Source organism: Stylophora pistillata, chromosome 9, assembly GCF_964205215.1.
Source record: "Stylophora pistillata chromosome 9, jaStyPist1.2, whole genome shotgun sequence".
In the NCBI taxonomy this organism is placed as follows: domain Eukaryota; kingdom Metazoa; phylum Cnidaria; class Anthozoa; order Scleractinia; family Pocilloporidae; genus Stylophora; species Stylophora pistillata.
The window spans coordinates 32,015,056-32,042,555 of NC_142527.1; the positions used below are offsets into that span (position 1 = coordinate 32,015,056).

A 27,500-nucleotide genomic window follows, 5' to 3' on the forward strand; every position below is an offset into this window, starting at 1 on the left:
TTATCGACTCAATTGATAAAAGCAAATTACCCTATCCAATAAGATAAGACTTATTAAATTAATCACAGAATTTTTAGAGAAGTGTTCCTTGGTCAAACGATGATTCAGCACCATTTGTAGCAATTCATTTTCCCACCGACGCATAAACAGAACTGGCAATTGTCGGAAAATTGGTCCAATGGCTGTCAGCGATAGAAAATAAAAATGTTATATCAGTATAGTAAAAAAATAAATGATGATCATAGTAATAGTAACAGCAAAACTAGTAATAATATGAAAAAAATAAAACAGGAACCTTTGCAGTTGTAAATCTATGGCATCTATGGTGTGAAAAAATTCATAGAAAAGCCAGTTTCTTATTTGCATTTCCTCAGCTAAACTTTCCTTCTCTTTACAAACATGGGTGTAATACGGCAATCACCCTTGATGCGTTTATGTTATGGAGAAATTCCATAAGTAAAGAACTGTCGAGGTTCATTGATCATTAAAAATCACGGCCCAAATTGAACTTCTATTTAATAACGACTCATGGGGTTTAAAACTTTTGTTGAGTACCTCGCGAGTTGTAAATAGTAAGCACTTGAGAGCTTCTTAATCTAAGTTTATTTCCTTACCTTGTATCTCTTTCCTTGGTGCAAACAGCCACAGCGAGCAGATGCCATGCATTTTCCCTGATCATTGAGTACTCTCCCTTCAGGGCAGAAGCAGCTCTCAGTACATGATTGGCACTTGAAGTCATGGAAATTTGAGCAGGTGACGTCACAACCACACTTGAAAACTTTTCCAGTACCCCGACACTGGTCCTCTAACGAAATGAAAATGATAAGGAAAATTGAACAAAGCATTAAATCTGGATACAAATTTATATGATCAGATTTCAATGATGAATGAAACGAGACATACATGAGGCCTATCTATTTTCTAGCGTTTTTTTTTTTAGATCAACTCCTCTAAGAATGCCCCATTATATCGCTTAATGTAAGAATCTAAGAGTGCCTCGTTATATCCCTTATTAGTATAATTTCCGAGCTGAACAAAGAGTTTCCAGCAGTCTGATTGGTCGAGTGGTTCCTTATATGACGCTATATAAACCGCTCCGCGCGGTTTATATAATATGTTAAACTAAAATGTTAATAAGTGTTACTAAAATGTTATGATCTTAGAAATTTCTCTGTTGTTCAGCTCTGAAATTATATTAAAACAATTATTCGCCTCAAGTTCGGTGAATATTGTCGAATAATCCCCTCAACTTCGTCTCGGGGATTATTCGACAATATTCACCTCGCCTTCGGCGAATAATTGTTAAATATGAAGCGCGATTGACCTTCTCAAACTTTGCCTTGAAACGCTTTCACAACTGTTGGGAAAGATAGAAGACGCTGATCGACAAGATGCCTGCGCAATAATTGAATTTTTGTGATATATGATTTGAATTTTTAATGAACACTCACCTTTACAAATTGGGCAGCACTGTCCCTTAAGAGTTACAAGGACACCTGATTTCCCGCTACAGTCAGGCTTCGCACAGACTGGGGGTGAACATGTGACTTTACCATCCTAGGGTAGGAACAGATCAATAAGTAAATAATTCATTTTCCATTAAATTAATGGCCTTTCTTTGTTCATCCTTGCTCACATAATTAAAGATTCGCTTACCTCACATTTGCAGGTGTAACAACTATCGTTACTTGATTTCCATGTCTCGCCCTCCATATAGGTCTGACCATTATCCTTACAGACTTGGCACGTGTGCGTGCACATAACCTGACCCCACTGGAAAAAATAGATTTTAAAGTAAACGCAACGAATAACAAAACGAGGATTCAAACAACTACGAACAGATTTTGCGAGCATAATTGCGCTCCACTTGAGAAGAACGCATACTCAAACGCATACTCGAATGATTCCTGTCGCTTCTTTCTAGATGCTGTGCTAATTCTAAGGTTTGGGCGCCATCTTGGATCGGCTAACCACACGCCTCAATTTCATGCAAGAATTTTAAATCCCGCTAGCTAAATGAAGTCCAGCAAGTGGACTCGCGCAAAGTGAACTACTATTGAACACAGAATGAACCTTTATTTAATTTTTTTTCTTCTATTCGTTTCGACCGAAGTCCATTACCAGGATGTAGAGCTATTAAACCTTATTGTTTTGCCTATGTGAAAGTATACCGGTAATCAACTTTCCCTAGATAACTCTGGGCAATCAGAACTGTGAAAACTATTATTCTACTTGAGATTAAACGCACTTTATTGATACATGATTATCACTAGTTTCAGATCATAGTTTTCCTTTAAGTTAAAACGAGCTCATGACAGATAAACAATGAAGTGTCCTATGAGGATTCCAACTGACCAATTCTAATTACGTGGTCGTATCGAAGATTCACCGGATGAGCCATAAAGAACTCTCATTTGTGATCTAACGTATATTCCTTAAATCAGTTTTTTTGTTCGCGGGGACAAACTCAGAAAGACAAACCCTGGCTCGTTTCTTCCAAAATGTGGCTTACTCAAACGTTCTAGCTACTTCTTTTCGTTATGTAGAATTTTGAACTCCGACCGGTTTTAGTACGCATGCTCACCTTGCAGTGACAAATATTACACTTATCCTTTGTCCAGCGCTTTCCGTCTGCGTATCTCAGTCCATCAACTACACAGTCCTTTTTACCAACGACGTCAGTGCATTGACACTGAGAATAAAAAATTATTAATTAAAATAATGCTTTTATCGATCGTAAATTGTCATATGCTAGCTACTAGAAGCATTTCAAAGTATCTGACTTTGATGTTTGTTATGGCGGCTTCGTGACATCTCGCCAGCATTTGCTAACAGAAAGTCAACAGCCTTGAGCCGTACAATTTACAAAGACAACAACTAAAACTATATTTTGCATCTGATAGCTAAATTACATTTTAAATTGAAGTTAATAAATAAATGACTTTTAGAATGTTTTTTTAAACTTTTTATCCCCAAGATCTCATGAATAGCCCTCCCTACTGCCTGCTATACAGTTCTAGGAAGTTAGTTCCGAGAATTTGATATAGGATCAACTTATTGATATCTTTTTCTTTATTATTATCTTATGTCTGCTTTATAGCTGAAATTATGTCTTGGTCGTTCATGGGAGTTGAAGTATTCATCTCAAACATCTGTGGCTGGAGTTCACATCGAACCGAGATTGAACATCGACAATCGCTTACCTTTGCGATCCTGGAGCAGTCGCTTAGGGGTGACCCTTTGACAAATTTGACATCTTGCAGATCCCCCTACAAAAAATCAAGAAAAAAATGTTACGACAGCAGAGTTTTGAAAGCCTAAGACTAGCAAAATTAAAAATATGTAAAAAGAGAAGGGCAATGGAAAAATAACTTTTTCTTGCACAAGGTTGCTATTTCAGGTGAAAAAAAAAAACATCCCTTTCAGAAAAATCAAGGCTAAAAACTTCTAGAAGGGTCCTACATTTTAAATGTGGACTATTTATTTTCCACACTTTTTGCAACTTAAAGAGACGTTAGTTGAAGCACGTCGAGTAAGTGGTAAATTTGAATCTTGCAAGGTCTGGTTGCATAACAGCTTACCCTAAATCGTGAAGTAATTTCACCAGTGTTTTCTGAGTACACCTCGAAAACCTGTCCGAGACGAAGCTGTGCATCTTTAGGATAAGGCTGAGGGGTGTATTTAAAGGAAAACACATTGATCATGCTGTCGTCCACGTACACCCTCAGCAGGGATTCAGCTTCCTGAATTCGAACTGCTATCTTGTGCCATTTTGTGTAGTCTAAAGATCTGCTACTTGAGACTTGAAATCTTTTGAGAGAACCACCCTTAGTCTGCACTGTTACAACTATTTCAAGTCCTGTTCCTCGTTGATTCCCTCTGAGTCACAATAAAAAAAAAATGTTTTAAAAAATGAATACATAATAGAATTAATGAAAAACTGATGAAATAAAAGGAAAAGAAAAATGGCATCAGGAAAAGTGTATACATGATTTAACCTGAGCTTAGGAGATAGGTGGATGTCTGATGGACTATGAAAGCAAGGTGACTAACACGCGCGTTAGAGAGAAGACGCGCGTACCGATGGAAATCAGCGGTGCCTCGATTTCAGCGGGATTATTGTCTTCAGGGTTAATTGATCCTTTTTTTAAAAAATCTTCCTTACAGCATCATGGCTTAATTAGCGTGCGTCGCAGACAGTCTACCCGCCGGTATAGTCGGACTATACCGGGAATATACCCGTCTATACCCGGTATAGTCGGGCTATACCGGGAATATACCCGTCTATACCCGGTATAGACGGACTATACCGGGGATTGTGTGACACGTCCGGCTGCAACGCAGGCTTGGCTTAATCAAACGATAAGGTAGTGGGAATGCAGGAAATGATCGCCTACTCACGTGTCAAAAAAAGAAAAACTCTTTATCAGTACCATGGGATATGTACACGGATTTCGGAGGGTGAAGGGCTAAACAGATTAAAACAATCATACTATGGGAAATGGCCAATAATTTCAACAGCATTGGCTGCCATTTTGACATGATTTCTGCTGACAGACTGCTTTATTTATGCATGTGTTAATTCATTTTCGCTGTCAGATAAGGGCAAAATCCAGGTGTTCAATTTCCACCACTTATTTTGGCGGCTCCACCACCTCTTTCGCCGAGTGTCAAAAAAGTTAAAAATCCGCAGCTTCGGAAGCCATGCAAGAATAAAGGTTTTATTCAGAGGGGCTCAAAGCAAAGTCGCTGAATGATAAAAGTCGACATTCAGCAATTTCGTGGCTGTCTCCTCCGTGAAGTTATAGCGACTCTGCTTTACTGCTGCAGAGCCAGATAACAGAAATTAGCTCTAGCTCAGAGAGAAACGTCAATTCAAGAAAGTGAAATGTGCTTTTCTAATAGTGTGAAATGATGAGTGATTTTCCAAAGCCACATTCGCAACGGAAGTATTAATTCGCCATTTAATTAGCTGGAAAAAACTTTACTCGAAAATAAACGCAATACTCACGAGATCTGTAGAAGGAAGTACAATTGATGACCGTCCTTTGAATTGATGGACACGATAGGGTTTTTGTAAATCTCTTTAGCCATGAGCTTGGCGTAAGCAGAGACAATAAAATCACTGCTGTTGTGGATGAGTTTGTCAACCTCTTCAAATGCGTTTTGACTTGCGATCATGTGATTCGTTTGTTTTGTGAAGAGGTATGCTGGACTTTTGTTGTTTTGTCCGGTCGTTGACGAGACTCCTGGGAAAACCTTGCTGCCAAGTCCCACTGCATCGAAAACATTGATTTCTTTGGGAAGATCTGTTAAGAAAATAAATAGTAGGAGATTATTGAAGCTGGCGTTTCACGTTTCAGCTCATTCAGTGTGGCTCACGTAATCTTGTTACAACACGAATGAAGCGATATAACAAACGGTCATAGATTTGCGTGAAGGGAAATTTTATTCTGACAAAGATGATCTGTAAATGAAACACTCAATACAACAAAGATAACAAAGATACAACAAAGATAACTGAATACAACAAGGATAGAACAAAGATAACCGTGACTGAACTCAGGTTTGCTCAGGGTAAACGAATACCTTGATAGACTAGACTAATAGTTTCCTGCACGAACCCTAAATCTGCTCTGGAGAATTCCGATTGTTGTCGGTGGAATTCAATTACAAGAATTTGCAAGATATAACACGAGTAAACTTTTAAACCAGGGCTTCTGAGTTTTCTAAAAAATGTCATCGCCTCAGTTGACCTCAACGCTCGCTAAAGCGGGACGGAACTTGCGCAAAGTAGCTTTAATGATGCCGACAGACTACAGGATTATAAAGATGTAAAACTCAATGAACAATATTTCAGAGAAAAGAAAATGGCTTTGCATGTATTTCAGTAACTTAAGATGTAATCTATGATATGTTGCTCGTTCTTTTGTTTCTCCTGTTTGTTAAAATCGTATAAGATAACCCTGTGACTCGGCCGGCGAAAGCTACGCAGCGTTGCCATTGGAGAGGCTTTCTACTTAATTCTTCGCCGCTTGAAGAAGTGACATCCCTACAGAATTATAAGTAAGATCTTTTGACAGGGAGCCCACGTCACAAAGTGTGGTTTTCAGTGAGGCCCTGCATAAATCTAACGTAAGGATAACAGAAAATATAAATATGGTTATCAAGAAAAGGATAAAAGGGCATAATCAATAGAAGAAACTACATATTTTTAACAAGACGTCTAAAAACTGAAAAATCGGAAATGTCCCTAATGCCGTCTGGGAGAGCGTTCCAGTCATCTACTGCATGACAAACAAACCGATGCTGACCCCATGTACGCTTTGATTGTGGTTTACAAATGTTGTTATTAAAACGAGTGTTATAATCATGCATGTCTTTAAAATGATTAAAATTAAAATTCCAATCAATTAGTCCATTCAAGGACTTAAAAACCAAAAATAGACGATGAGATCTTCGTCTTTTTTCCAATGTATCCCAACCAAGTAGATCAAGAGCTTCTGTTGCTGATGAATGCTTTGGCATATCTAAAATTAATTTAGCTGCTTTATTCTGGAGTAATTGGATCTTGTTCATCAGAGTGGTGTTGGATTTATCCCCCCAAGTCACATCAGCATAATCAAGGATTGTCAGCACCATGGCTTTTACAAAGAGTTCCCTTGTATTTCTTGGCATAAGATGTTTTATTCTCTGTAAAACGCCATTAATGTTAAGAAAAGGTAGACGATAGTTCTCTGTAGATCAGCCTCCGATAATTCTCTCGAATATAAAGGCACTAATTCGATGACCCGACTTGGCATATGTTTGTCTTGTCTTAAAAGGTATGAATGGAAAATATACAAGATAATCAAAGACTTACTACTATTTGATGATATTCTCTGTGCGAGGAAAAACAAAACGATTCCCGTAAAAAACACATTACGAAGTCCTGCCATCGCGTGTTTTGGGATAAGCGATTGATGTGAACTGGATAAACTACTCCAAGTCTAATTTACGTGTTATTGACCCTCCTTATCTGTCCACCGAGGCAATAACTGGTTGTATTTATATCGTGAGCAATCTGAGAAATAATTAGGGAGGGGCGCTACCCGACATTATTGTGACGCAAATCGCTTTAGTTTAATCAGCTAAATACAGGAAACCTTCGATCAAATACGTAATTATGGAAGCACTTCCACAATTCGCGCGCGGATGCCTCCTGAACAACCACGAATAAAATAAGTAAACAAGGAAAATGAACGAAGAGAGGGGAATTCATAAGTAGAGTCCGTCCTGTGGAACGCATTTTTAGGCCGGTGTCACTGATGTTTTCATAACAGGAAATAGCAAACGTTCTGGAACAGACTAGTATTCCCTGGAGACACTCGATTACAGCTATTCTGTAACACTCCATCCCAGTTGGTATGATGATGTCTATTACATGATGGACAGGGTCATTTTCGGGGGAAAAGCCGCTCCCGACTCTAGAGTTTGTTCCACTTTTTTGTGAGACGTGACGATTTTCAGGCCGGAAGAAGTGGACACAATTGATCACGATTCAATGTGTTGTTTTTCCTTATTTGGTCTGCTCCGTCATTTGGTGCAAGTCGTAAAGAGATGAGTTCACCGAGAAATGCTTCTGTGAAATCTCATGCAGCGATTGTGCGCTTCATGGATTTTTTTTTGTCTGATTTGATTGAAACCAATCATCACGGTTCAGTTGAAAGGAAGAGGTATCTATGGCGTTCGTTACTGCTCAAAACACTTTGAGCACATATTTGACTTTCTGACACCTTTTTTACGTTCAAGAGGATCAAATTCCTCTTTCAGATATCACGTCCTAAATTTTACGACGTAAAACCTTGTATTCTATTGAATGGCGTCAAATACACCGACGTCTATTTTACGGCGAGAATTCAATCATCGTTTAGTGGACTTTCAACTTCTTCAAAACGAGGAGCTTCGCGTTACGACGTAAAATTCAATTTTGACTACGCGTTACTATGGCGTTCATTACTGTTCAAAACACTTTGAGCACAAATTTGACTTTCGTATCTTTTACGACGTAAAATTTATCACCTTTATAACTTGTCAATCAAAACCTTGTCAAATAAGTTTTACGTCGTATGTTTTACGACGTAAAATTTATCACCTTTATAACTTGTCAATCAAAACCTTGTCAAATAAGCTTTACGTCGTAACGTTTACGCCGTAACTTGTCAATCAAAAATGCTCACAATGTTTAATAAGTTAACTTCAAAGTCTTAATAGATTACGTAACCTCAAAGTCTTAATACGTGCAATATTATATTAAGTAACGTCTTTAAAACCCAAGAATGAGCACATGTATATCTCATTTATTACTTGGCCAAAGCTATGCACGAAAAGAATCCTTCTTGCTGGTATGTAATATTTCTGAGATGTTGAAGGTATTCACGTTTTTCTCTTGGATTCAGTTACCTCATGCATTATAATACTTAAAATAAAGTTATAAATTCTATAATTACCGTAAATCGTCTATGATCGCTCCTGTTGATAGGGGGGGGGGGGATATTTTTTGCAGCGTTTATTCGAAATTTAAATCTTGCCGATAAAGGTCCAATTGTAACGATTTTTTTGTAATTAGTGAAAGCTCTCCCCCATCTTGCAACATTGCAAATTATCCCAACCTCTGGTGAGGTGCGTAGGAAACACCAAACCAAAAAACAAGGTATACCAAACATAAGAGTATAATTCAAGATAGTGCCGGGAAGTTATCAACGGATTTAACTATCATTGAACCAATAGTTTGAAGAACTCGTCCAAGGGGAATCGACTGCGAAGAGAACCTTTCCAACACACAGTTATATATCCAAACTGGAAAGGTCACGCCCCTCCCGCCCCAGCCACCCTCACACTCATACAGTTACACTTAAATGACACCAACATTTGATTTATTTCTGCAAAATGATCGTTACATATTTTCTTTTACCGCGGAAATCTTTGTGTTCACGAAAGAGAAAAAGAAGAAAACGGCTGGAAAATCTTATTAACTATTAACTACAAGTGCAAACTATTTTAAAATGTTTGCGTTATCGCAAACTTATATACTTGGAAATAATTTTCACGAAAGATATGAATAAATGAAAAAAGATAAATAAATAAAGTTGGCCAAAATTTAGGATTATAAAATGATTCTTACTCCACTAACAGGAGATATTCCATGTGAAAGGCTTTTAAGCTTCAACATAACAAATTAAACAAAAAGAAAACTTGCAAAAGAAAACGTAAGTATCAGGCGGACTGAGCTGCCGTATAATGGCACAAACTCGTGCCAAAATAACAGATAGTCCAATATCATCCCATAAACCCAAGCCCTCTACATCGAATCCTTTAAATATTAATTTCTGACTAATTCGTTCCCATGTCTCTAAATCGTCTTTCTGTCCCAGTGGTCCTCATTTTCCCTCGGGGATAGTAGAGGAAGCAAAACGCGAGCGCGCGTGAAACTCTGATAGCCAATTCGTAGGCTAAAATTATTTGCAAGATCCTAGAGATATTCACATTGATTCGTTCGCACAAACATTGTTTTTGAAAGACATGCACGCATTTCACGGCTCATTGTTAAGGTCACCTTGTTTCTTTTTTTATACAGGGAGTGACGTTGGGCTTACTCTGACGAGAACTGAAAAGAAACATTCGTTGGTCCCAGCAACCTTTGACATCTTTATCTATATGAGTGTTTCATGTTACCCAAGGAAAATTGAAATGCCTACAAAAGAACCTAGATTAATTGTCATCATGTGTTTTTTTCGATTTTTTTTTTGTTTTTAAGGTAGAACGTTTAGTTTAAAAAAAAGTGCAAGATACTGTACAAGGCAAATCATCCCCTTCCCCCTCCCCCGATACACACACACACACGCTTCCTACGCCCTTTACCATCCCTGTATGTTTTAGCCGATATATTCTAGTATCGGTTTAGTCAGATAAAACGTTTCCTTCATTGAATATGAATGAAAAAAGCCTAGGAAATAAAAAAAGAAAAAGAAAAAACTAGCTTTTCACAATCCTTTGCACCAGATTTTGCTATGGCAGATCTTACAAATGAAAATATGACAATGTTTTGAAAAAGTATGATTTATAAATCTTGCACTATGATTACGACAACGGAAACTGGTTCAGAGAAGACTCCACTAAGAAAACCGATAAATCTGACTATGGATCTGATTCGTCGTGCATCTCTATAACTAGAACAGTATGACTTTTTAAGGAAATTTCAGACAAAGAGGAACCATCGTTATGTATCGATGGCCCTTGGTGTCTATGAAACACAAAGTCTTGGCTTGGTAGAGACAGCAATGCAAACGCCGTCCTGACAAGCACCTGAATCATTAAAAAAAAAAAAAAAGATGACGTCAGTGAAGCACTTGCCAGGCTACTAAGTACTATCTCATCCCATTTTCAAGCTTTAGGACAGTATTCACTCAAGGTAAGTAATACAAGAACAGTTAAAGATGAATCTGTTACCAGGGGCTTCTTTTAATCGGGTAAAACGCTAATATTATCAAGATAGTTTATAATTTTTTATCTGTTTATATAAGGTGGTAATTTATTCATTAGCCCTTTGGGAAATTGACTTCTTTCTTTCCACAAACTTTGTCCTTGTTTAGTGTCAATTACGCTATCTTCCGTGCTAGTCCTGGAGTTCAAAAGAAGCAAACAAACACAGCGGCCACCTACATTGGAGAACCTCAAGAATTTGAACCATTAAATTAACTTCGCGTATTACCATGGATAGCAACTGCAGGTAATTCGTTTACAAACCATCCCTAATGCTTTACACCAGTTAACCTTCAACTCAAGGTATCTAGATTAGAGTATTGACTGACACATGATCGAAAAAGCCTGCAAATATTCTCTCATTGACTGGGTGATAAGCAGTTTTACCTGTGTGGTGTCATAGTCAAAAAAGGTCCTCTGGATAGAATTTCCTGTTGGGCCACGGATTCTCAGGTTAATTGTGTTTTCACTCTCAAGAGGTTCATGAGGTAGCTCTACTCTTACCTCGCGTATTGCCTACAAGATGAGAGTGCGTTTTAACTTTTACTGGTGATAATTGACATTTCACTTGCATCAGGCATTATTCTATTGCTGTTTATCAAAATCAGCTCTCTGTTAAGGTGAAAGAACAACTTAAAAACTACATGTATTGCATTTCTAGTAGTTGACAGAGTTTCCTCTAAAGCCTTGCCCACAAGCATGAGCATCAGAGGAAGCATAACACTTGAACAGACATGAGCATGATATTATAAACAAGGTATTAGTAGCCAAAATTTCATTCATCCCAGAGTGGAAATGCATATGTTTGTCTAAAATCCCTACTATCTGAAAATCTGGAACAGCCAAGGGAAGGGGGAGACATCCTTTCCTTGGATATTTTTTTACCTCAGCATTTCGGCATTCTGCTTCCACTCTAATTCTCTCTCCTTGTATAAGACGCTCGCACTAAATACAGTTAAAGACAACATGTTGCTAGACTATAATGCAATGCTGCTTACTGATATATATTAAATAAAGATAGTGGTAACATAAAAAGTTGAGATTTCAATTTTACCAGCAGTCTCCACACAATGACAGGAAAATTTTCTGCTTTCCTATTGATTTTTAATGATGGCTCCTGAAGGTCAAAATTATTGACCACAGACCACACTTTCTATGGGTTTACTGGCATGATAATTAACCCACACAGGATGTTGGGAGAACACGAGAGAAGCATATGGGCAAGTGGTTTACAAGCTTTTCGAGTGGTGCTCTATTACTTTTGTGGAGTAAAACAATAAAAAAATTACTTTATTTACACAAGGTAGCCCAGCTCTTTAACTCAAACTATGAGTTTACCAGCACAATAAACCATAGGTTTTTAACCAATCAGAACGCGTGTACCATCTCAGTTATTTTGTAATACGCAATTTAATTAAACTGACAAGTTAACGGAACCATTTGTAAAAATACACATGCAAATGGTTATTTAGCTGTTATTCTTATTATTGATTACTCTACTTTAATATGGATTGATTCTAAGGACAATAATACAATACTTTATTTCTGAAGTATATCAAGCAATGTTGCACAGAGCAGTTATATTCAAAAAAAGGAAACTTGGAGGTCAACCCTGTATTAAGGATTTTCCACAATAATATTGTAGTTCTCTCATCATAAGACTTACTTTCTAGACTTTCTGGGCAATTGCCTATTGCCCAGAAGAAGATGTTGCTACATGAACGCACCACATCAGGGTCAGTCAGGATATTTCTGAAAACAAAGGCAGTTTTCAGTGTTTGTCCTATCTGGGAAAATTAAAAATCACTCATAAATAAGTTACGTGTGCATGAACATACCTGCAGAAATCGTTGTTATGGATATCTGGTGCTGAATTTTCTGCAAAATACAGAACTAAGGCCACCATCTCCTTTGCAGCTTGTTTAACAACCTATCCAAAAGTAGCATGCGTGTACTTGTGTGACTGATTTGGTTTAATGCAAACTGGCAAAGAATCACTGATGTAATTTGAGAAAGATCCTTTGTGAAGGAGGCATTTTACCAGTAGCCTCCCATGCAGGCATTTTTAGGGAATCTCATCTCGCATGTCTCCCCTCAAATACCTGCTCAACTGAAGACAACATTCCTTTCTCAAGCTCAGCCAATCCCATTTCACCTTCTGAATTCAGGAAAGCTGACCTCGGCTGCAATTTAATCTGATCATGATATTGCAATTATGTTATTGAGAAGGGAAGCAGGTGTACACACGTGTATCTTTGGCTCTATAATATTAATTCGCTGATGAAAGGGCTATCTTCTACCACCATAATCTATACTTAAATTAGAGTGCAATATTTTAAATTCACTACAATAGGCCTAATTACCAGTTGATATGGTGTGGTCAAAATATTTGGACGTTGCCATCCAAAAACTTCGTTTATCCAGGCCAAAAACATCTCTGGCTGCACACAAGAGAAAGCTGTAAATAAATGTTATTAAATGAAAAATAATTTGGATATATCAACAAAGTTGAAATGGTAAATTGGCCACTGTAATGATTACAAAAGCTGACGTTTCGAGCGTTAGCCCTTCGCTCCGACGAAGGGCTAACGCTCGAAACGTCAGCTTTTGTAATCATTACGGTGGCCAATTTACCATTTCAACTTTGTTGATATATCCAAATTATTTCGTTACTCCCACCGACGCAGCCCCAAACAGTTTCTTTCGAAACTATCAGCCTTTATTGAGTCAGTTTGCTAGACATAACGTCTCGTAGTCACGTTCGACGCACTAAAAACTACTATAAAACGAATACAAGAATTGTAAAAACGTGTAAAATGGTATATAAAAAGTCACTAGTAAAAATGTAGCGGAATTCCAAATCGATTTCGATCAATTACGATCCTCATCAGTAGTACTCCGCCATGTTCAAAATACTCATAAATAATCGTTCATATAAGTGACTCTGAAATGTCCACACTTCTTCCAGGCTTCATGTAAGCGGTCATGATGTATCAATCACAGCTCGTGGGATTTGAAAAAAGTTCCATTCGTTCTTGGAGTTCATAAGCGAGTCTTCGTTCACATTATTTATCCTCACTCCTTCAGTTATTTGTCTCAGCATCGCGTCATTGTGATAAACCCCCGTCACATCCATTCGGAACTGCTTTACCTCTCTATTGTGTTTCTCTTTACAGTGTTTCCACAATGCAGATCGTTCTTCCTTATTGTTAAGTGATTTCGTATGCTCTTTCCCTCTGGTATACGCGCTCCTGGCTGTTTCCCCTACGTATACGCTGTTACACTGGATACACTTAATCTCATACGTCACACTTTCTCTATCACACGGTCCTTTTCCACCTGTGCTACACACTGGGCAGTCTTCTCGTCCACACTGTCGCGGTTTAAATGGGTCGGACTTTTGGAGTAGTCGTTTAATGGCGATTCCGGCTTTCTCCACCACTTTAATATTGAAACCTTGCTGCTTTATTTCTTTCTGGTATTCCTTCCGTAACCGTGAGTTGGGCGTAGCTGGTACAAATATTACTGATTCATTCCCACCGCGTTTGTACCAGTTGGATTTCCTTTCGCTCTTTTCCTTTTCTCGTTCCACCTTTCTCCACTCCTTGGGTCGATGTAACGGTCTTTCTCCTTTTCGCTCAGCTCTTTGTCTCGCTCTAAAAGCTTTGAGGGCCGAATCTACAACCTCATATCTGAATTTCTTGCTGTACCCCGAGTATTGCATTCTCAGGACCATCTCGTTAACATTCTCTACTACTCGTTCCCATGGTAACAATCTGCTACAGTTAAGTAAGACCCGAAGGACTTCTTGGGTCAGGACTGTTCTCTTTGTACTCCAGCTTACGGCAGACCTAGCATGTATGACTGTCTTAGAAGCCATGCTCTTGGAATAAAACTCATACATGATCACTGAGGCTGAGGCTTTCTCGTCCTGCCTGTCTGTCTCTTCCCCTTTTGTTTCCATCCACACCTTCAAGTCAAGGATAGGTAGCTTTCCGTCCTGGTGTTTAGAGGGGTAATCTATTTCGAGTTGTATTGACGGGTGTATGTCGTTTCCTATCTGTTTTATCAATGTCATAGTCCTCTCATCGTCACTGATTCCTTGATCCTCAGCTACGGATCTCTCATCCATGTGAGTTTTTCCATCCTTGTACCTCATCCCAACTGGTGTTGCTTGCACAGCCATGTTGATGTCATCCACGTACCGTTTGTTCATTTTCATAACGATGGCCAATTCCTTCAGCCTTGTTGCAAATTTTTCATCCCACCAAATCATGAAAATCTGGGCCAGTACCCCGGTTAATTTAAGGCCAATTGGACCACCTCTTATTTGCTTTCTGATCTCGTTATCAAATGTGAAAACATGATTTTTCATAATCACTGTCAATACGACTCTTAATGCCTCTTTCAACATAATACGTTTCGCACGTTCATCTGGCTGTGTGACTGGTGGGTTCCACGATTTAAATCTTTTCTCTTTCTGCTCCTCACTCCCACTTGCAGTGATCGTGGGTGGTCTCCCTCTATTCGTCTTTCTCGTTGGACATACATTTGTAATCCCCATCCTAGCTAGCACTTCCGGTGATGTCGTTAATGCCAGGTACAGACCCAACTCCTGACTGTTGATACTTCGGATACAGATGTTACTCTCGTAGAAAACCTCACACACCTTATCGATTGTGAACTCAATATCAAGACTAGGATATAAAGCAATCACGTCGGTGGAGCCAATTATTAAGTTGTCGTTATCCTGGTCCTGATTAACTCTGTTCATTTCCGCGATCATGTCTTCCGTGCTCGTGCATATGGCGCTATTCTCTCTCGATTTCCATACCTCTGTAAGTACAACGCTCACCAGGTGAGAGAGCTTGCAGTTGTAACCTACCACTGCCCCGCATACCGGTCTAACGGGGGGGCCCTTGTACTCATCACTGTACTCTTTATGGTCCTTACGTAGGGTATATAGCGGTGCTACTTGGCTATCACTATTTAACATATTGTTCTTTACTCTAGTCTCGTTATTGGTCTCGCTCCCTGCATTTAAAATGCGCACCCAAGACGTCGAATGTGCATTTATGAGCTGTTGTAACCGGTTATGTTCATCTTTGGTAATTAAGACGCTATCGACAACGTGCGGTTGAGAAGCTACTCTGTAGTTCCCCATGCTGTCTACGGAGAGGCGACCTGACTTGTCTGTTTGAAACACCACACTCTCCTGACTCTGAACTTTCTTTTTCATTGAAACCAAGCCTTCCTTTTCGTTCTTCTCTAGGTTGCTCCATTTGCAAACCTTTTCATCTTTCACGTATTTTTCTGTTATTTGATTTAATTTTACTTTCAGGTTTTGCATAGCAATTTCCGACCTTTCGTCAAGAGGTTCAGGTAGATGCACTCTCTTGTTGAAGGGGAGATCTGTTGCCCTCATATTGCTGAAATCAAATGTGTTACTCTTAACATCGTACACACTTCCCTTTGTTTCTCCTTCAGGCTCTTTGTTCTCGTCCTGTTGGTTCTTGTCACCCTCGAATTGCTTCCTCTTTGTCCATCTCAGCTTCGCTAGCCCTTTCTCGATCTCCGCCTCACACTCAACAGTGTTCACCTTGTCGTATACAGCAAATTTTGGTGGTAAACTCAATATTTTCTTTTCCTTCTCATCAGTAGAACACCCTCCATAACACCTAGGTTCAGAGTTAAATGTAACCGGCAGGTCACTATCCGCTATTGTAATCCCTTCAATTTGATCAGGTATTTCTCTACTCTGTCCATATTTTTCCCTCAAAAAAGCAATTTTCCTTTTCCTTTTCACTTTCAAACTCTCCACCACTCTTCTTCGCTCTACGTTCCATATTTCTTCAAATTGCTGCACAACACCGTTGTTAGTTAAAACCGCTTTACACTTCCTCCACTCTTTCGTATTATTGTACTGTTCTCTCTGTAAACATCTCCTGGAATCGCTCAGCTTCCATTTCATCATTTTATGTACCAAGGCATTTTTCCTTCTCGGTGGTAAATCTTTACACAAATCTTTACATCCATTTTCCACGGAGTTTGTTCCAATCTTTCTCCTTGTCAGTTCTTGTAGGAGATCAACAACATATCTTACGTGGACCAGCTTTATAGTTTGCTTCACGGTGCGTTTCATAGCCTCTAAAACCTTTTCAGGTTTGGTACATTGTGATGAAATTTTGTGGGCCGAGGCCAGGAACGAGGCCAGGAACACGTTCCTGGGCCGAGGCCAGGAACACGTTCCTGGCCTCGGCCCACAAAATTTCATCACAATGTAACAAACCTGAAAAGGTTTTAGAGGCTATGAAACGCACCGTGAAGCAAACTATAAAGCTGGTCCACGTAAGATATGTTGTTGATCTCCTACAAGAACTGACAAGGAGAAAGATTGGAACAAACTCCGTGGAAAATGGATGTAAAGATTTGTGTAAAGATTTACCACCGAGAAGGAAAAATGCCTTGGTACATAAAATGATGAAATGGAAGCTGAGCGATTCCAGGAGATGTTTACAGAGAGAACAGTACAATAATACGAAAGAGTGGAGGAAGTGTAAAGCGGTTTTAACTAACAACGGTGTTGTGCAGCAATTTGAAGAAATATGGAACGTAGAGCGAAGAAGAGTGGTGGAGAGTTTGAAAGTGAAAAGGAAAAGGAAAATTGCTTTTTTGAGGGAAAAATATGGACAGAGTAGAGAAATACCTGATCAAATTGAAGGGATTACAATAGCGGATAGTGACCTGCCGGTTACATTTAACTCTGAACCTAGGTGTTATGGAGGGTGTTCTACTGATGAGAAGGAAAAGAAAATATTGAGTTTACCACCAAAATTTGCTGTATACGACAAGGTGAACACTGTTGAGTGTGAGGCGGAGATCGAGAAAGGGCTAGCGAAGCTGAGATGGACAAAGAGGAAGCAATTCGAGGGTGACAAGAACCAACAGGACGAGAACAAAGAGCCTGAAGGAGAAACAAAGGGAAGTGTGTACGATGTTAAGAGTAACACATTTGATTTCAGCAATATGAGGGCAACAGATCTCCCCTTCAACAAGAGAGTGCATCTACCTGAACCTCTTGACGAAAGGTCGGAAATTGCTATGCAAAACCTGAAAGTAAAATTAAATCAAATAACAGAAAAATACGTGAAAGATGAAAAGGTTTGCAAATGGAGCAACCTAGAGAAGAACGAAAAGGAAGGCTTGGTTTCAATGAAAAAGAAAGTTCAGAGTCAGGAGAGTGTGGTGTTTCAAACAGACAAGTCAGGTCGCCTCTCCGTAGACAGCATGGGGAACTACAGAGTAGCTTCTCAACCGCACGTTGTCGATAGCGTCTTAATTACCAAAGATGAACATAACCGGTTACAACAGCTCATAAATGCACATTCGACGTCTTGGGTGCGCATTTTAAATGCAGGGAGCGAGACCAATAACGAGACTAGAGTAAAGAACAATATGTTAAATAGTGATAGCCAAGTAGCACCGCTATATACCCTACGTAAGGACCATAAAGAGTACAGTGATGAGTACAAGGGCCCCCCCGTTAGACCGGTATGCGGGGCAGTGGTAGGTTACAACTGCAAGCTCTCTCACCTGGTGAGCGTTGTACTTACAGAGGTATGGAAATCGAGAGAGAATAGCGCCATATGCACGAGCACGGAAGACATGATCGCGGAAATGAACAGAGTTAATCAGGACCAGGATAACGACAACTTAATAATTGGCTCCACCGACGTGATTGCTTTATATCCTAGTCTTGATATTGAGTTCACAATCGATAAGGTGTGTGAGGTTTTCTACGAGAGTAACATCTGTATCCGAAGTATCAACAGTCAGGAGTTGGGTCTGTACCTGGCATTAACGACATCACCGGAAGTGCTAGCTAGGATGGGGATTACAAATGTATGTCCAACGAGAAAGACGAATAGAGGGAGACCACCCACGATCACTGCAAGTGGGAGTGAGGAGCAGAAAGAGAAAAGATTTAAATCGTGGAACCCACCAGTCACACAGCCAGATGAACGTGCGAAACGTATTATGTTGAAAGAGGCATTAAGAGTCGTATTGACAGTGATTATGAAAAATCATGTTTTCACATTTGATAACGAGATCAGAAAGCAAATAAGAGGTGGTCCAATTGGCCTTAAATTAACCGGGGTACTGGCCCAGATTTTCATGATTTGGTGGGATGAAAAATTTGCAACAAGGCTGAAGGAATTGGCCATCGTTATGAAAATGAACAAACGGTACGTGGATGACATCAACATGGCTGTGCAAGCAACACCAGTTGGGATGAGGTACAAGGATGGAAAAACTCACATGGATGAGAGATCCGTAGCTGAGGATCAAGGAATCAGTGACGATGAGAGGACTATGACATTGATAAAACAGATAGGAAACGACATACACCCGTCAATACAACTCGAAATAGATTACCCCTCTAAACACCAGGACGGAAAGCTACCTATCCTTGACTTGAAGGTGTGGATGGAAACAAAAGGGGAAGAGACAGACAGGCAGGACGAGAAAGCCTCAGCCTCAGTGATCATGTATGAGTTTTATTCCAAGAGCATGGCTTCTAAGACAGTCATACATGCTAGGTCTGCCGTAAGCTGGAGTACAAAGAGAACAGTCCTGACCCAAGAAGTCCTTCGGGTCTTACTTAACTGTAGCAGATTGTTACCATGGGAACGAGTAGTAGAGAATGTTAACGAGATGGTCCTGAGAATGCAATACTCGGGGTACAGCAAGAAATTCAGATATGAGGTTGTAGATTCGGCCCTCAAAGCTTTTAGAGCGAGACAAAGAGCTGAGCGAAAAGGAGAAAGACCGTTACATCGACCCAAGGAGTGGAGAAAGGTGGAACGAGAAAAGGAAAAGAGCGAAAGGAAATCCAACTGGTACAAACGCGGTGGGAATGAATCAGTAATATTTGTACCAGCTACGCCCAACTCACGGTTACGGAAGGAATACCAGAAAGAAATAAAGCAGCAAGGTTTCAATATTAAAGTGGTGGAGAAAGCCGGAATCGCCATTAAACGACTACTCCAAAAGTCCGACCCATTTAAACCGCGACAGTGTGGACGAGAAGACTGCCCAGTGTGTAGCACAGGTGGAAAAGGACCGTGTGATAGAGAAAGTGTGACGTATGAGATTAAGTGTATCCAGTGTAACAGCGTATACGTAGGGGAAACAGCCAGGAGCGCGTATACCAGAGGGAAAGAGCATACGAAATCACTTAACAATAAGGAAGAACGATCTGCATTGTGGAAACACTGTAAAGAGAAACACAATAGAGAGGTAAAGCAGTTCCGAATGGATGTGACGGGGGTTTATCACAATGACGCGATGCTGAGACAAATAACTGAAGGAGTGAGGATAAATAATGTGAACGAAGACTCGCTTATGAACTCCAAGAACGAATGGAACTTTTTTCAAATCCCACGAGCTGTGATTGATACATCATGACCGCTTACATGAAGCCTGGAAGAAGTGTGGACATTTCAGAGTCACTTATATGAACGATTATTTATGAGTATTTTGAACATGGCGGAGTACTACTGATGAGGATCGTAATTGATCGAAATCGATTTGGAATTCCGCTACATTTTTACTAGTGACTTTTTATATACCATTTTACACGTTTTTACAATTCTTGTATTCGTTTTATAGTAGTTTTTAGTGCGTCGAACGTGACTACGAGACGTTATGTCTAGCAAACTGACTCAATTATCGAACACGTTCCTGGCCTCGGCCCACAAAATTTCATCACAATATCAGCCTTTATTTAAATGAAAAATAGATAGTCAGACTATTTCCTTTTATTTATATTAAGTGATCATGAATCCTTTAAGAAATAGCCAGGTGATTACGTAACCCTAACCCTAAAAGATACCCTAACCCTAACTTTTTCACCTGATTTTACATAGACCTATTTGATTGCTTAATCCTGAAAAATGGATTTTTCCAAGAAAACTTGGTTCTTTGTTAAAGAGGTTGCAATTAGACAGCAATCAATATAGATTTCAAAAATATAAATTAAATTGATATATTCACTGTTGATTTGCTTCTCATTGAATTATTTTTTTAAAAAAAATTCCTTTAATTGACAAAATTATTGCATTCAATGTCATTTCAATCAATCACTTCTCATTACTAATCATTAGGGCCACCATGAATACTGCAAAACAATAACTATTTCATCCAAAAAAGGATTACATGTCATGCCATGTACAGTGTATTTCACCAGTTACTTTAAATAAAGTAGTTTTATGGGTTTTATGGACTGTTCAATGACAGCAGATTCATTTTGTTTATCCATGTGTAAGTTAAACTGATTGGTACTTTTGTAGAGGTGAAAATTCAACAGAGGGACCATGTCTGGAGTTTAGTTTACTGAGAAAATTGCTTAACAGAGAGTCATATAATAGAGGACTATAGATTATTGGAACGCTAATCTAAGACTTGGCACTGTTGTGAAAATTGTGTAGCAGTACTTACCAGCTAAGGTCTGGCTTGAAGGTTGTGTTAGTATAGGGTGAACAACCCCTACCTCGTTACCTTATAGTAACAAATGGCAAACAACAACTCAGTTAAGTAACAGATATTTATGATTTGAGTAGTACCTACTCACAAATAATTAAAAACTAGTTGAGGTGGGTAGGTATAGTTAAGTTAGGCTTATTAGTAGGGTTGTTTAGTGCTAAACATATTTACTTACAAGGATTTCAAATTAGCAGCAGTTCAGATTACAAGAAATAGTAAATTAAAATAGTTAGTTGATAATTATTTCAAGAATTGACAATGGGGTAAGGTACAAATTCTCTTGTTTGAAAATATCAATAAGTTGATACTGGCAGATTTTCCAGTATTTTGAGGTAAAGCATTCCATAGCTGCACGTTGAGGTGGGAAAATGAATTCTTTAGTTGTTCAAGACGAGAAGAAATGGCATAAAATTTGTTGGTAGTTGCTGATCAGGTGTTGTAGGCATGTATATCTGAGACATGGGTAACTAGATTTAATTGAATAAAAGGAGGAGCTAGCTTGTTTTGAACATCATACACTAAACAAAAAACAGATTCGACAAAGAAAATTAACAGGCAGAATATTAAGATTAACAAAAGAGGAATAGCATATATTCACACTTTGAAAGTTTATCGAATATATAACCCGCTTCTGAAGGAGAAGAAGCTTATCCCAAGTTGACTGTGATGCTTGACCCCACCAGCTAATTCCATAGGTGAGGTAATGGAAAATAATAGACTGATATGAATTGACAATAATGAGAAAGGAGTAAATAACAGAAGTGTCTCAGTTCAGCTATCGCACCAATGGTCTTGCTAATCTTTAGAGCAATTAGATTCCAATTAACATTCTTGTAAATACAGTTTAAGTATGCCAAGATATTTTAAATAATATTTATGTTTTAAAGGTGAAGTTGACTTTTTATTGTAGTGGTGAAGAAAAATGAATAATTGCCATTTGTTCTTGAAACATAGCCATAATCCTCCTCTTTTATTATGCACAAAACATACAGTGTCCACTTCAAACATGTTCATTAGAACACATCCTAAACTGGCCTTCCTAAGGCACAAAGACAGAAATTTGTGACCAATCACAGGTGACTGCTGATTAGCCACCCTTACTTATTTCATCAGGGGCATCTGGGCTAGAAAACTGGGCTCCTTTCAACTCCATTTCCTTTTGTAATCCATGATCATTGATGACTTTTTCCAATTATAGTACTATGTAGTAATTGCATTAATTATGTAGGATTAATATGAGCCACCTTGTTAACTTACCAGTGACAGTTATCGAGGTAGGCAAGGTCACCATGTCATCTGGTACTGAAGAGAAAAATAAAACGAAGATTTTAAACAATTGTTTTGATTGGCTGGCAAAATCAAAAATGGACTTAACAGTGTATAAAGAACTTTGCCAATAGCTTGAATTTACCTTGAATAGCAATTTGAGAGTGGCTGTTGTCTGAGTATAAGAAAATATTTATAATCATTGATTTGGACTTGTAAAGGAAGTTTCACTGGAAAGACAAAAATTAATAAGGTCAAAGGTTTAAAGGTACATAAAGGGATATTTGATTTGAAATTTCTAACATAAAATATTAACACAAAAGGCTTATGACACACCATGTCTTTACCATGCCAGATAGTTTTCTTTCTTTCTTTCACTTTCTGCCACCATATATGTAAGCAGAACATTTACATAGCCTAAGAGTTACCTGCTTGCCTCGGTTGACGAGCATTTTTCACAAGTGTGCCATAAAGTTTTGTGCCTACATGCTTTGCCATTTTCAACTTATCCTATCATCATATATTTTTAACAAGGATAAAGTAATATTGGTTTTGCTCTCAGAAGTAGTACAATATAATGGTAACTTAACATGAGATTTTACACTATCATTGCATGTAGTGTAATCCATGGTTGTCACACTACAAGAAATCTTCTATTTGGTAAAATCAATTACAGTATTGATGTTTTTGTACATAAAGTTAGGTACATAATGTTGCTTTGATTGATTAAGTACTTATAAGTGCTGCAGTTTAGGATTAAGTGACAACAGCCTTTGTTTTGATTTTCATTTCTACAGTGTATGTTGCATAGAATTGGTTTCCATATATAGGGCACTGTGACCGCCAGCAGGTCTTAACTTCACTTGCAGATGGGTTTTGGTTTACCACCTGCACCAGTTTCCTCTTATTTGACTCATCACAAGTCAAAAATTCAAACTGTGAGCAATCTCTGTTAAAGCAACCAAAAGATTGTACACACACTTGTTCCCCGCAACACTAGATTATTAATTTAGACCATTGAAGTTATATTTGTCTGTCCAATGTAACCAAAAAAGCTTAATATATATCAAGAATCAGTGTTTACCTTGTCAGTGGCTAGCAGATTTTGTGCACTTTGATTGACCTGCTTAACTCGGAATATCTATGGCATGGCTATTTACTGTTTTAGGACCAGCTGGAAAAGATAGACTGGACTCTGGACTTTTCTAGGTGGGGGGAAAAGGCTGCAAATAACTAACGGGCAGTCGCCGGTCACGTTGTCCGGTCAAACATGCTTTTGCTCGGTCACTACCCGTTTTTGGCCGGTCAAATTTTAACAGTCCGAACTCTTGCGATAGTGAACCCAGATTGCACAGTAATTCTTTTACAACTAAAAAACAACTGAATCCAAGTCGGTCTGGCAATAAAAATTACAAGTCAATAATTTTGGCTTAGATTGGGCGCCCTGTTTGACTCGCGGCTGTCACTTTTCACGAAAATAGCATAAGTATATGTCACGTATTAGCAAAAACATGAGCTCCTAATTAGCGTGATCAATTTTAGTTTTAAGATCTGAAGGCAATGAAAATTATGGGTACATAAGCGATGAATTCTGAGAATTATCCCCTAATGTACTATAGCGTGATTTCCGTATAATTTGTGCCCGGGTTATGGAGAGTGAGTGGTCTCGAATATAAAGATTTTAGGATTAGTTTAGTGACTGACTTTACTTACGTTACTGTTCTCAGGTAACCTTGGGCCTGAAAGGCGTAGAGGATGGTCGTTCTTACTTCTTGTGACGTCATCCCGGCCCTGAATGCGACGCGAGCCTCTCGTTGTGCTTCGCGGATCGCAGCTCTGGCCCTTCCACGTACAACATGGCTTAGCCTCGTACGTACGTTTAGGCCATCGACGCGATGAAGGGCCGCTCTTACACGCTGCGTCTGGACATGCACTCCCTTATCTTTCATCTCCCCTTGAACAATGCGAATTCCGCTGAATGGTGATCGTCCGACTATTTCCCGCACCAATGTATCCAGATCTTCGTCTGTAATGGCCGTAAATCTTGGCTCACTACCGAGTCCAAGCGATGCTCGATGCCGGTTCAGGGTGCTAATAGATATTCCAAGTATACACGCGATCTCCGTCCACTTGAAAGAAAATTCTCGCAAATACAAAATTTGCTGTCGAGATATGATATACCTCGGTCTCCCGACATTTCCCTGCTCCGCTCTCTGGCATTGATAGGTCTCAGATTCGAGTGACCTTTTCTTCTCGAAAAGCCTCAATTGTGGAGGCTCCAAGTTTCTCTTGATGTTTTCAAGTTGGCCTCTGAAGTTGGAAGCCACGTCTACGAGGTCGTCTTCGTTGATCGCAGACATCAGCCTGCGCAACCGGTCAACCGCTTCTTCAAGACGTCCTGTAATTGTCACAAGATGTTCTAGATCCACACGAACCGGTAGAAGACGGTTAATTTCTTCTATCAAAGCTAGCAAACCAACTGTAAAATCGCGCACAATGTTACTCATGATGTGTAGTATATCGATAGAGGCGAATTAATAAAATAGTTGAATGTATCACTGCGAGTCTATATTATACCTTCGCAAATATTTCTTTTCCGTTCGAGTGAGGCGTGAGCCACGCGCTAGGGTAGCGCTAGATACAAGTCAATTCAAATCTTTATTCACACATTGGATATTAAGTACCTGACAATAATAATTAACTAAAGGATTAATTAAATTCATTTATGTAAGGTGTCGAAAGTAGCAAGAGCTTTCTTGTTGGACACCGTCATGTTCAAATAATCGGCAGCAGAGAGTTGAATAAAGTCTCAAATAGCAGTAAACATAGCAACAGATAGAGAGTAACAGATAGAGTATAAAACACAAAGAACAGATGGAACAGAAGTTAGAAGATAGGACCTTCATTCATTCACGGTTGAAACTTGAGACCAGGCGGTACATTCTCGCACATTTTTTGGAGCGGAGAATTCAAAGGATACTAAAAAGAGTACATTGAATATATTGAAGAAGAAAAAAAGACATAATAATTTATATATACTACACAGGGCTAAAGAAAAACCAAAACTCAACGCACCTTGTTTTCCTAAAAAAAATCTTCAAACAAAGAAACAAAAAAAACATTGAACTGAAAGATTCTAAATATAACTATTACCCATTTTTTAGCGTTCATTTAGGTGACGGGTGCGATATTGACGTAATACAAAAGATTGAAAACTGCAAGCCAAGAAAGTGGTTTCTGCAGCACCAAGAAACATCACGTATATCTTTAATTTGACCATTGTGCAGTTTTATTCAATGAATGCAAACTGCAGTTGACTCCTAGCCTCCCGCTTACTGGAAATAATTTCTGTTTTCCTATCCCTGTGTAATCATGCATGTTGAAACGTTTAAGCGCTTCACTGGGTTGTACTGGCGTCCGACATGGCAGACATAGTTTCGTGGTTTCATGTACTAGTGGAGGCCGATGTTTTTGTACCAAAAAACATAACACTCCTTTTAACCTTCCCGAAGCTTTCGAGCGGGTGGAATTCTCCAAATCCTGCAATCTGATTGCCTTGCGGTAATTCGCGCGATCTTGTTCGCTAAGGGCGGAATCGGTGGCTGCCTTTATTCACATGTTTGTTTTCCGGTTGTGACCGAGCGAAAACCGTGATTTTAAAACCATTATACCTGTAAAACTTGCGTTATCATTAGCATTAGCTAGGGAAAAGTGAATTTTATTATTCCGACAAAAAATAAGAATGGAGAATCAACCAAGTCAACCAGGAAAACCGTTAGCAGAGCAAATCATGCAGGCCGCGGCTATACTTCTTACGCAAATCGCCTTGTTTTAAGTCTTTCATAAAAATTTGTACTATCTTCCCCTGGAATTTGACAAATCCCAAGAACGAACACATGCATCATTTATTTCTTGGCCAAAGCTATGCACGAAAAGAATCCTACTTAGTGGTATGTAATATTTCTGAGATGTTGAAGGTATTTAGGTTGATCTCTTGGACTGAGTTACCTCATGCATTATAATACTATAATAAAGTTATAACCATTAAAACCCCGTCATATAACCCTAACCCAACCTACTTAAACGAGAATGAACCATCCTACTCAAGTATATAACTGGTAGCTTATATGAATAGTAAGGGTTCCATTCTTGTCTAAATAACGGCTCCTGACTTCGTCCAGAGGGAGGAAATCCTCCCATCCTAGCGGTGAAGATTGCAGAAGCCATCTGGGGACAGGCGATCGGCGAGCGAAGGCGTCACTTCCTTGGCGGAGAGTTATGCTGGTGATTGAGAAAAAAAGTAGATTTTGTTATTTTTATCGTTGGATTGTATTTCTCGAAAAATCGATCTTTTCATTACAAAACTTCACAGTAGATAGAATATTAACCTTAAGTTGAGGAACACGGGATCTGAGCCTGCGTTTTCAAAGAAAACCCCCGTGTTCCCGGCAGTGGAGATCTTGGTTACTATAATCGCCCTGAAGTGGCCTGCAATTAAAGGACTCTTTATGCCCACCGCCAGGGTCATGGAGTTTGACTGTTCCTCTAACCCAGGGATGCTCCATTGGAAGGTCGCCACTCTTCCCGGCGTCATACGTGGAGTCACCTGAAGGGCAATGGTTGAATCTTCATTAACACCTTAAGTTGTATAAACCATTTCTGTAGCTACTGCCTTCAAGAATTTGTGGCAATCAACTATTTTCTTTTGCTAGTACTTACATCGCTGAGTTGGTTTGCCCTCCTTTCTGCCAGCAGCAACTGCAGGTGGCTCTCCGTATTTTCTGCCTTGTGTCTGGCAAGCTCCTCTCTGCGCATCACATCGTTGCACACCGGGAATGGACAGGCAACGAACGCGCGGGTACATGCGGAAGCAATGTGCCCGTTCAATTGGTCCCTGGAAAAGATAATTTCCTTTTGTTTACCCCATTAGTCGTCATGTATACAATGTTTATATTAAAAGAAGAAATATTAACAATTTATGAGAGGGTTTCTTTCGTTTAATAGTCGGAGAGATTGCAGGAGACTTAAAACTGATGGGCAGTCGAATATGTTGTTTTCCTCAGCCCTTTTCATGTTGTTTGATCAGTATTTGTCTCTAATTCTATTTTATTTCTGTTTTATCCAAAGTTGAGCCACGTTGTTCGTTCACGGTTTTTGAAGTGGTTTTT

The 27,500-nt window shown here is 39.1% G+C and overlaps 2 protein-coding genes and 1 long non-coding RNA gene across 9 annotated transcripts in view; 1 reads left to right on the forward strand and 2 right to left on the reverse strand.

Annotated features, from left to right (window-relative positions):
- LOC111334416 (protein kinase C-binding protein NELL2) overlaps positions 1-7,033 on the reverse strand; it is an 8,207-nt gene extending 1,174 nt beyond the window's left edge. The window contains exons 1-9 of the mRNA XM_022940136.2: positions 6,863-7,033; positions 5,012-5,309; positions 3,582-3,879; positions 3,204-3,269; positions 2,585-2,692; positions 1,657-1,773; positions 1,452-1,557; positions 615-805; positions 1-182 (exon numbers count right to left, since the gene is read on the reverse strand). The exon at positions 1-182 is cut by the window's left edge and continues 1,174 nt beyond it. Of these exons, the coding sequence (XP_022795871.1) occupies positions 105-182; positions 615-805; positions 1,452-1,557; positions 1,657-1,773; positions 2,585-2,692; positions 3,204-3,269; positions 3,582-3,879; positions 5,012-5,309; positions 6,863-6,938 (1,338 nt within the window). The 5' untranslated portion in view covers positions 6,939-7,033 and the 3' untranslated portion in view covers positions 1-104. The remainder of the gene's footprint in view (positions 183-614; positions 806-1,451; positions 1,558-1,656; positions 1,774-2,584; positions 2,693-3,203; positions 3,270-3,581; positions 3,880-5,011; positions 5,310-6,862) is intronic.
- Positions 7,034-8,898: 1,865 nt separating this feature from the next.
- LOC148724316 (uncharacterized) lies at positions 8,899-24,839 on the reverse strand. 7 transcript variants are annotated; one of them, XM_088732889.1, is made up of 10 exons: positions 24,046-24,118; positions 22,478-22,507; positions 22,324-22,368; positions 21,022-21,081; positions 12,885-12,979; positions 12,360-12,451; positions 12,188-12,273; positions 11,407-11,466; positions 10,909-11,037; positions 8,899-10,344 (listed from the first exon to the last, which is right to left on the reverse strand). In XM_088732889.1, the coding sequence occupies exons 3-8, from the start codon at positions 22,355-22,357 to the stop codon at positions 11,435-11,437; spliced, it is 399 nt and encodes a 132-aa protein (XP_088589015.1). In that variant the 5' UTR covers positions 22,358-22,368; positions 22,478-22,507; positions 24,046-24,118; the 3' UTR covers positions 8,899-10,344; positions 10,909-11,037; positions 11,407-11,434. The 7 variants fall into 7 exon arrangements, with proteins under 7 accessions (XP_088589015.1, XP_088589013.1, XP_088589009.1 ...); XM_088732887.1 differs by having other exon boundaries at positions 22,478-22,562; positions 24,046-24,111; XM_088732883.1 differs by lacking the exons at positions 8,899-10,344; positions 10,909-11,037; positions 11,407-11,466; positions 12,188-12,273 and having other exon boundaries at positions 12,378-12,451; positions 12,624-12,979; positions 24,046-24,839.
- LOC148724317 (uncharacterized) lies at positions 10,334-24,887 on the forward strand. Its single transcript, XR_015991601.1, has 3 exons — positions 10,334-10,450; positions 10,632-10,768; positions 24,060-24,887. It is a non-coding gene; the product is annotated as an uncharacterized LOC148724317 (long non-coding RNA).
- The last annotated feature ends 2,613 nt before the right edge of the window (positions 24,888-27,500 follow it).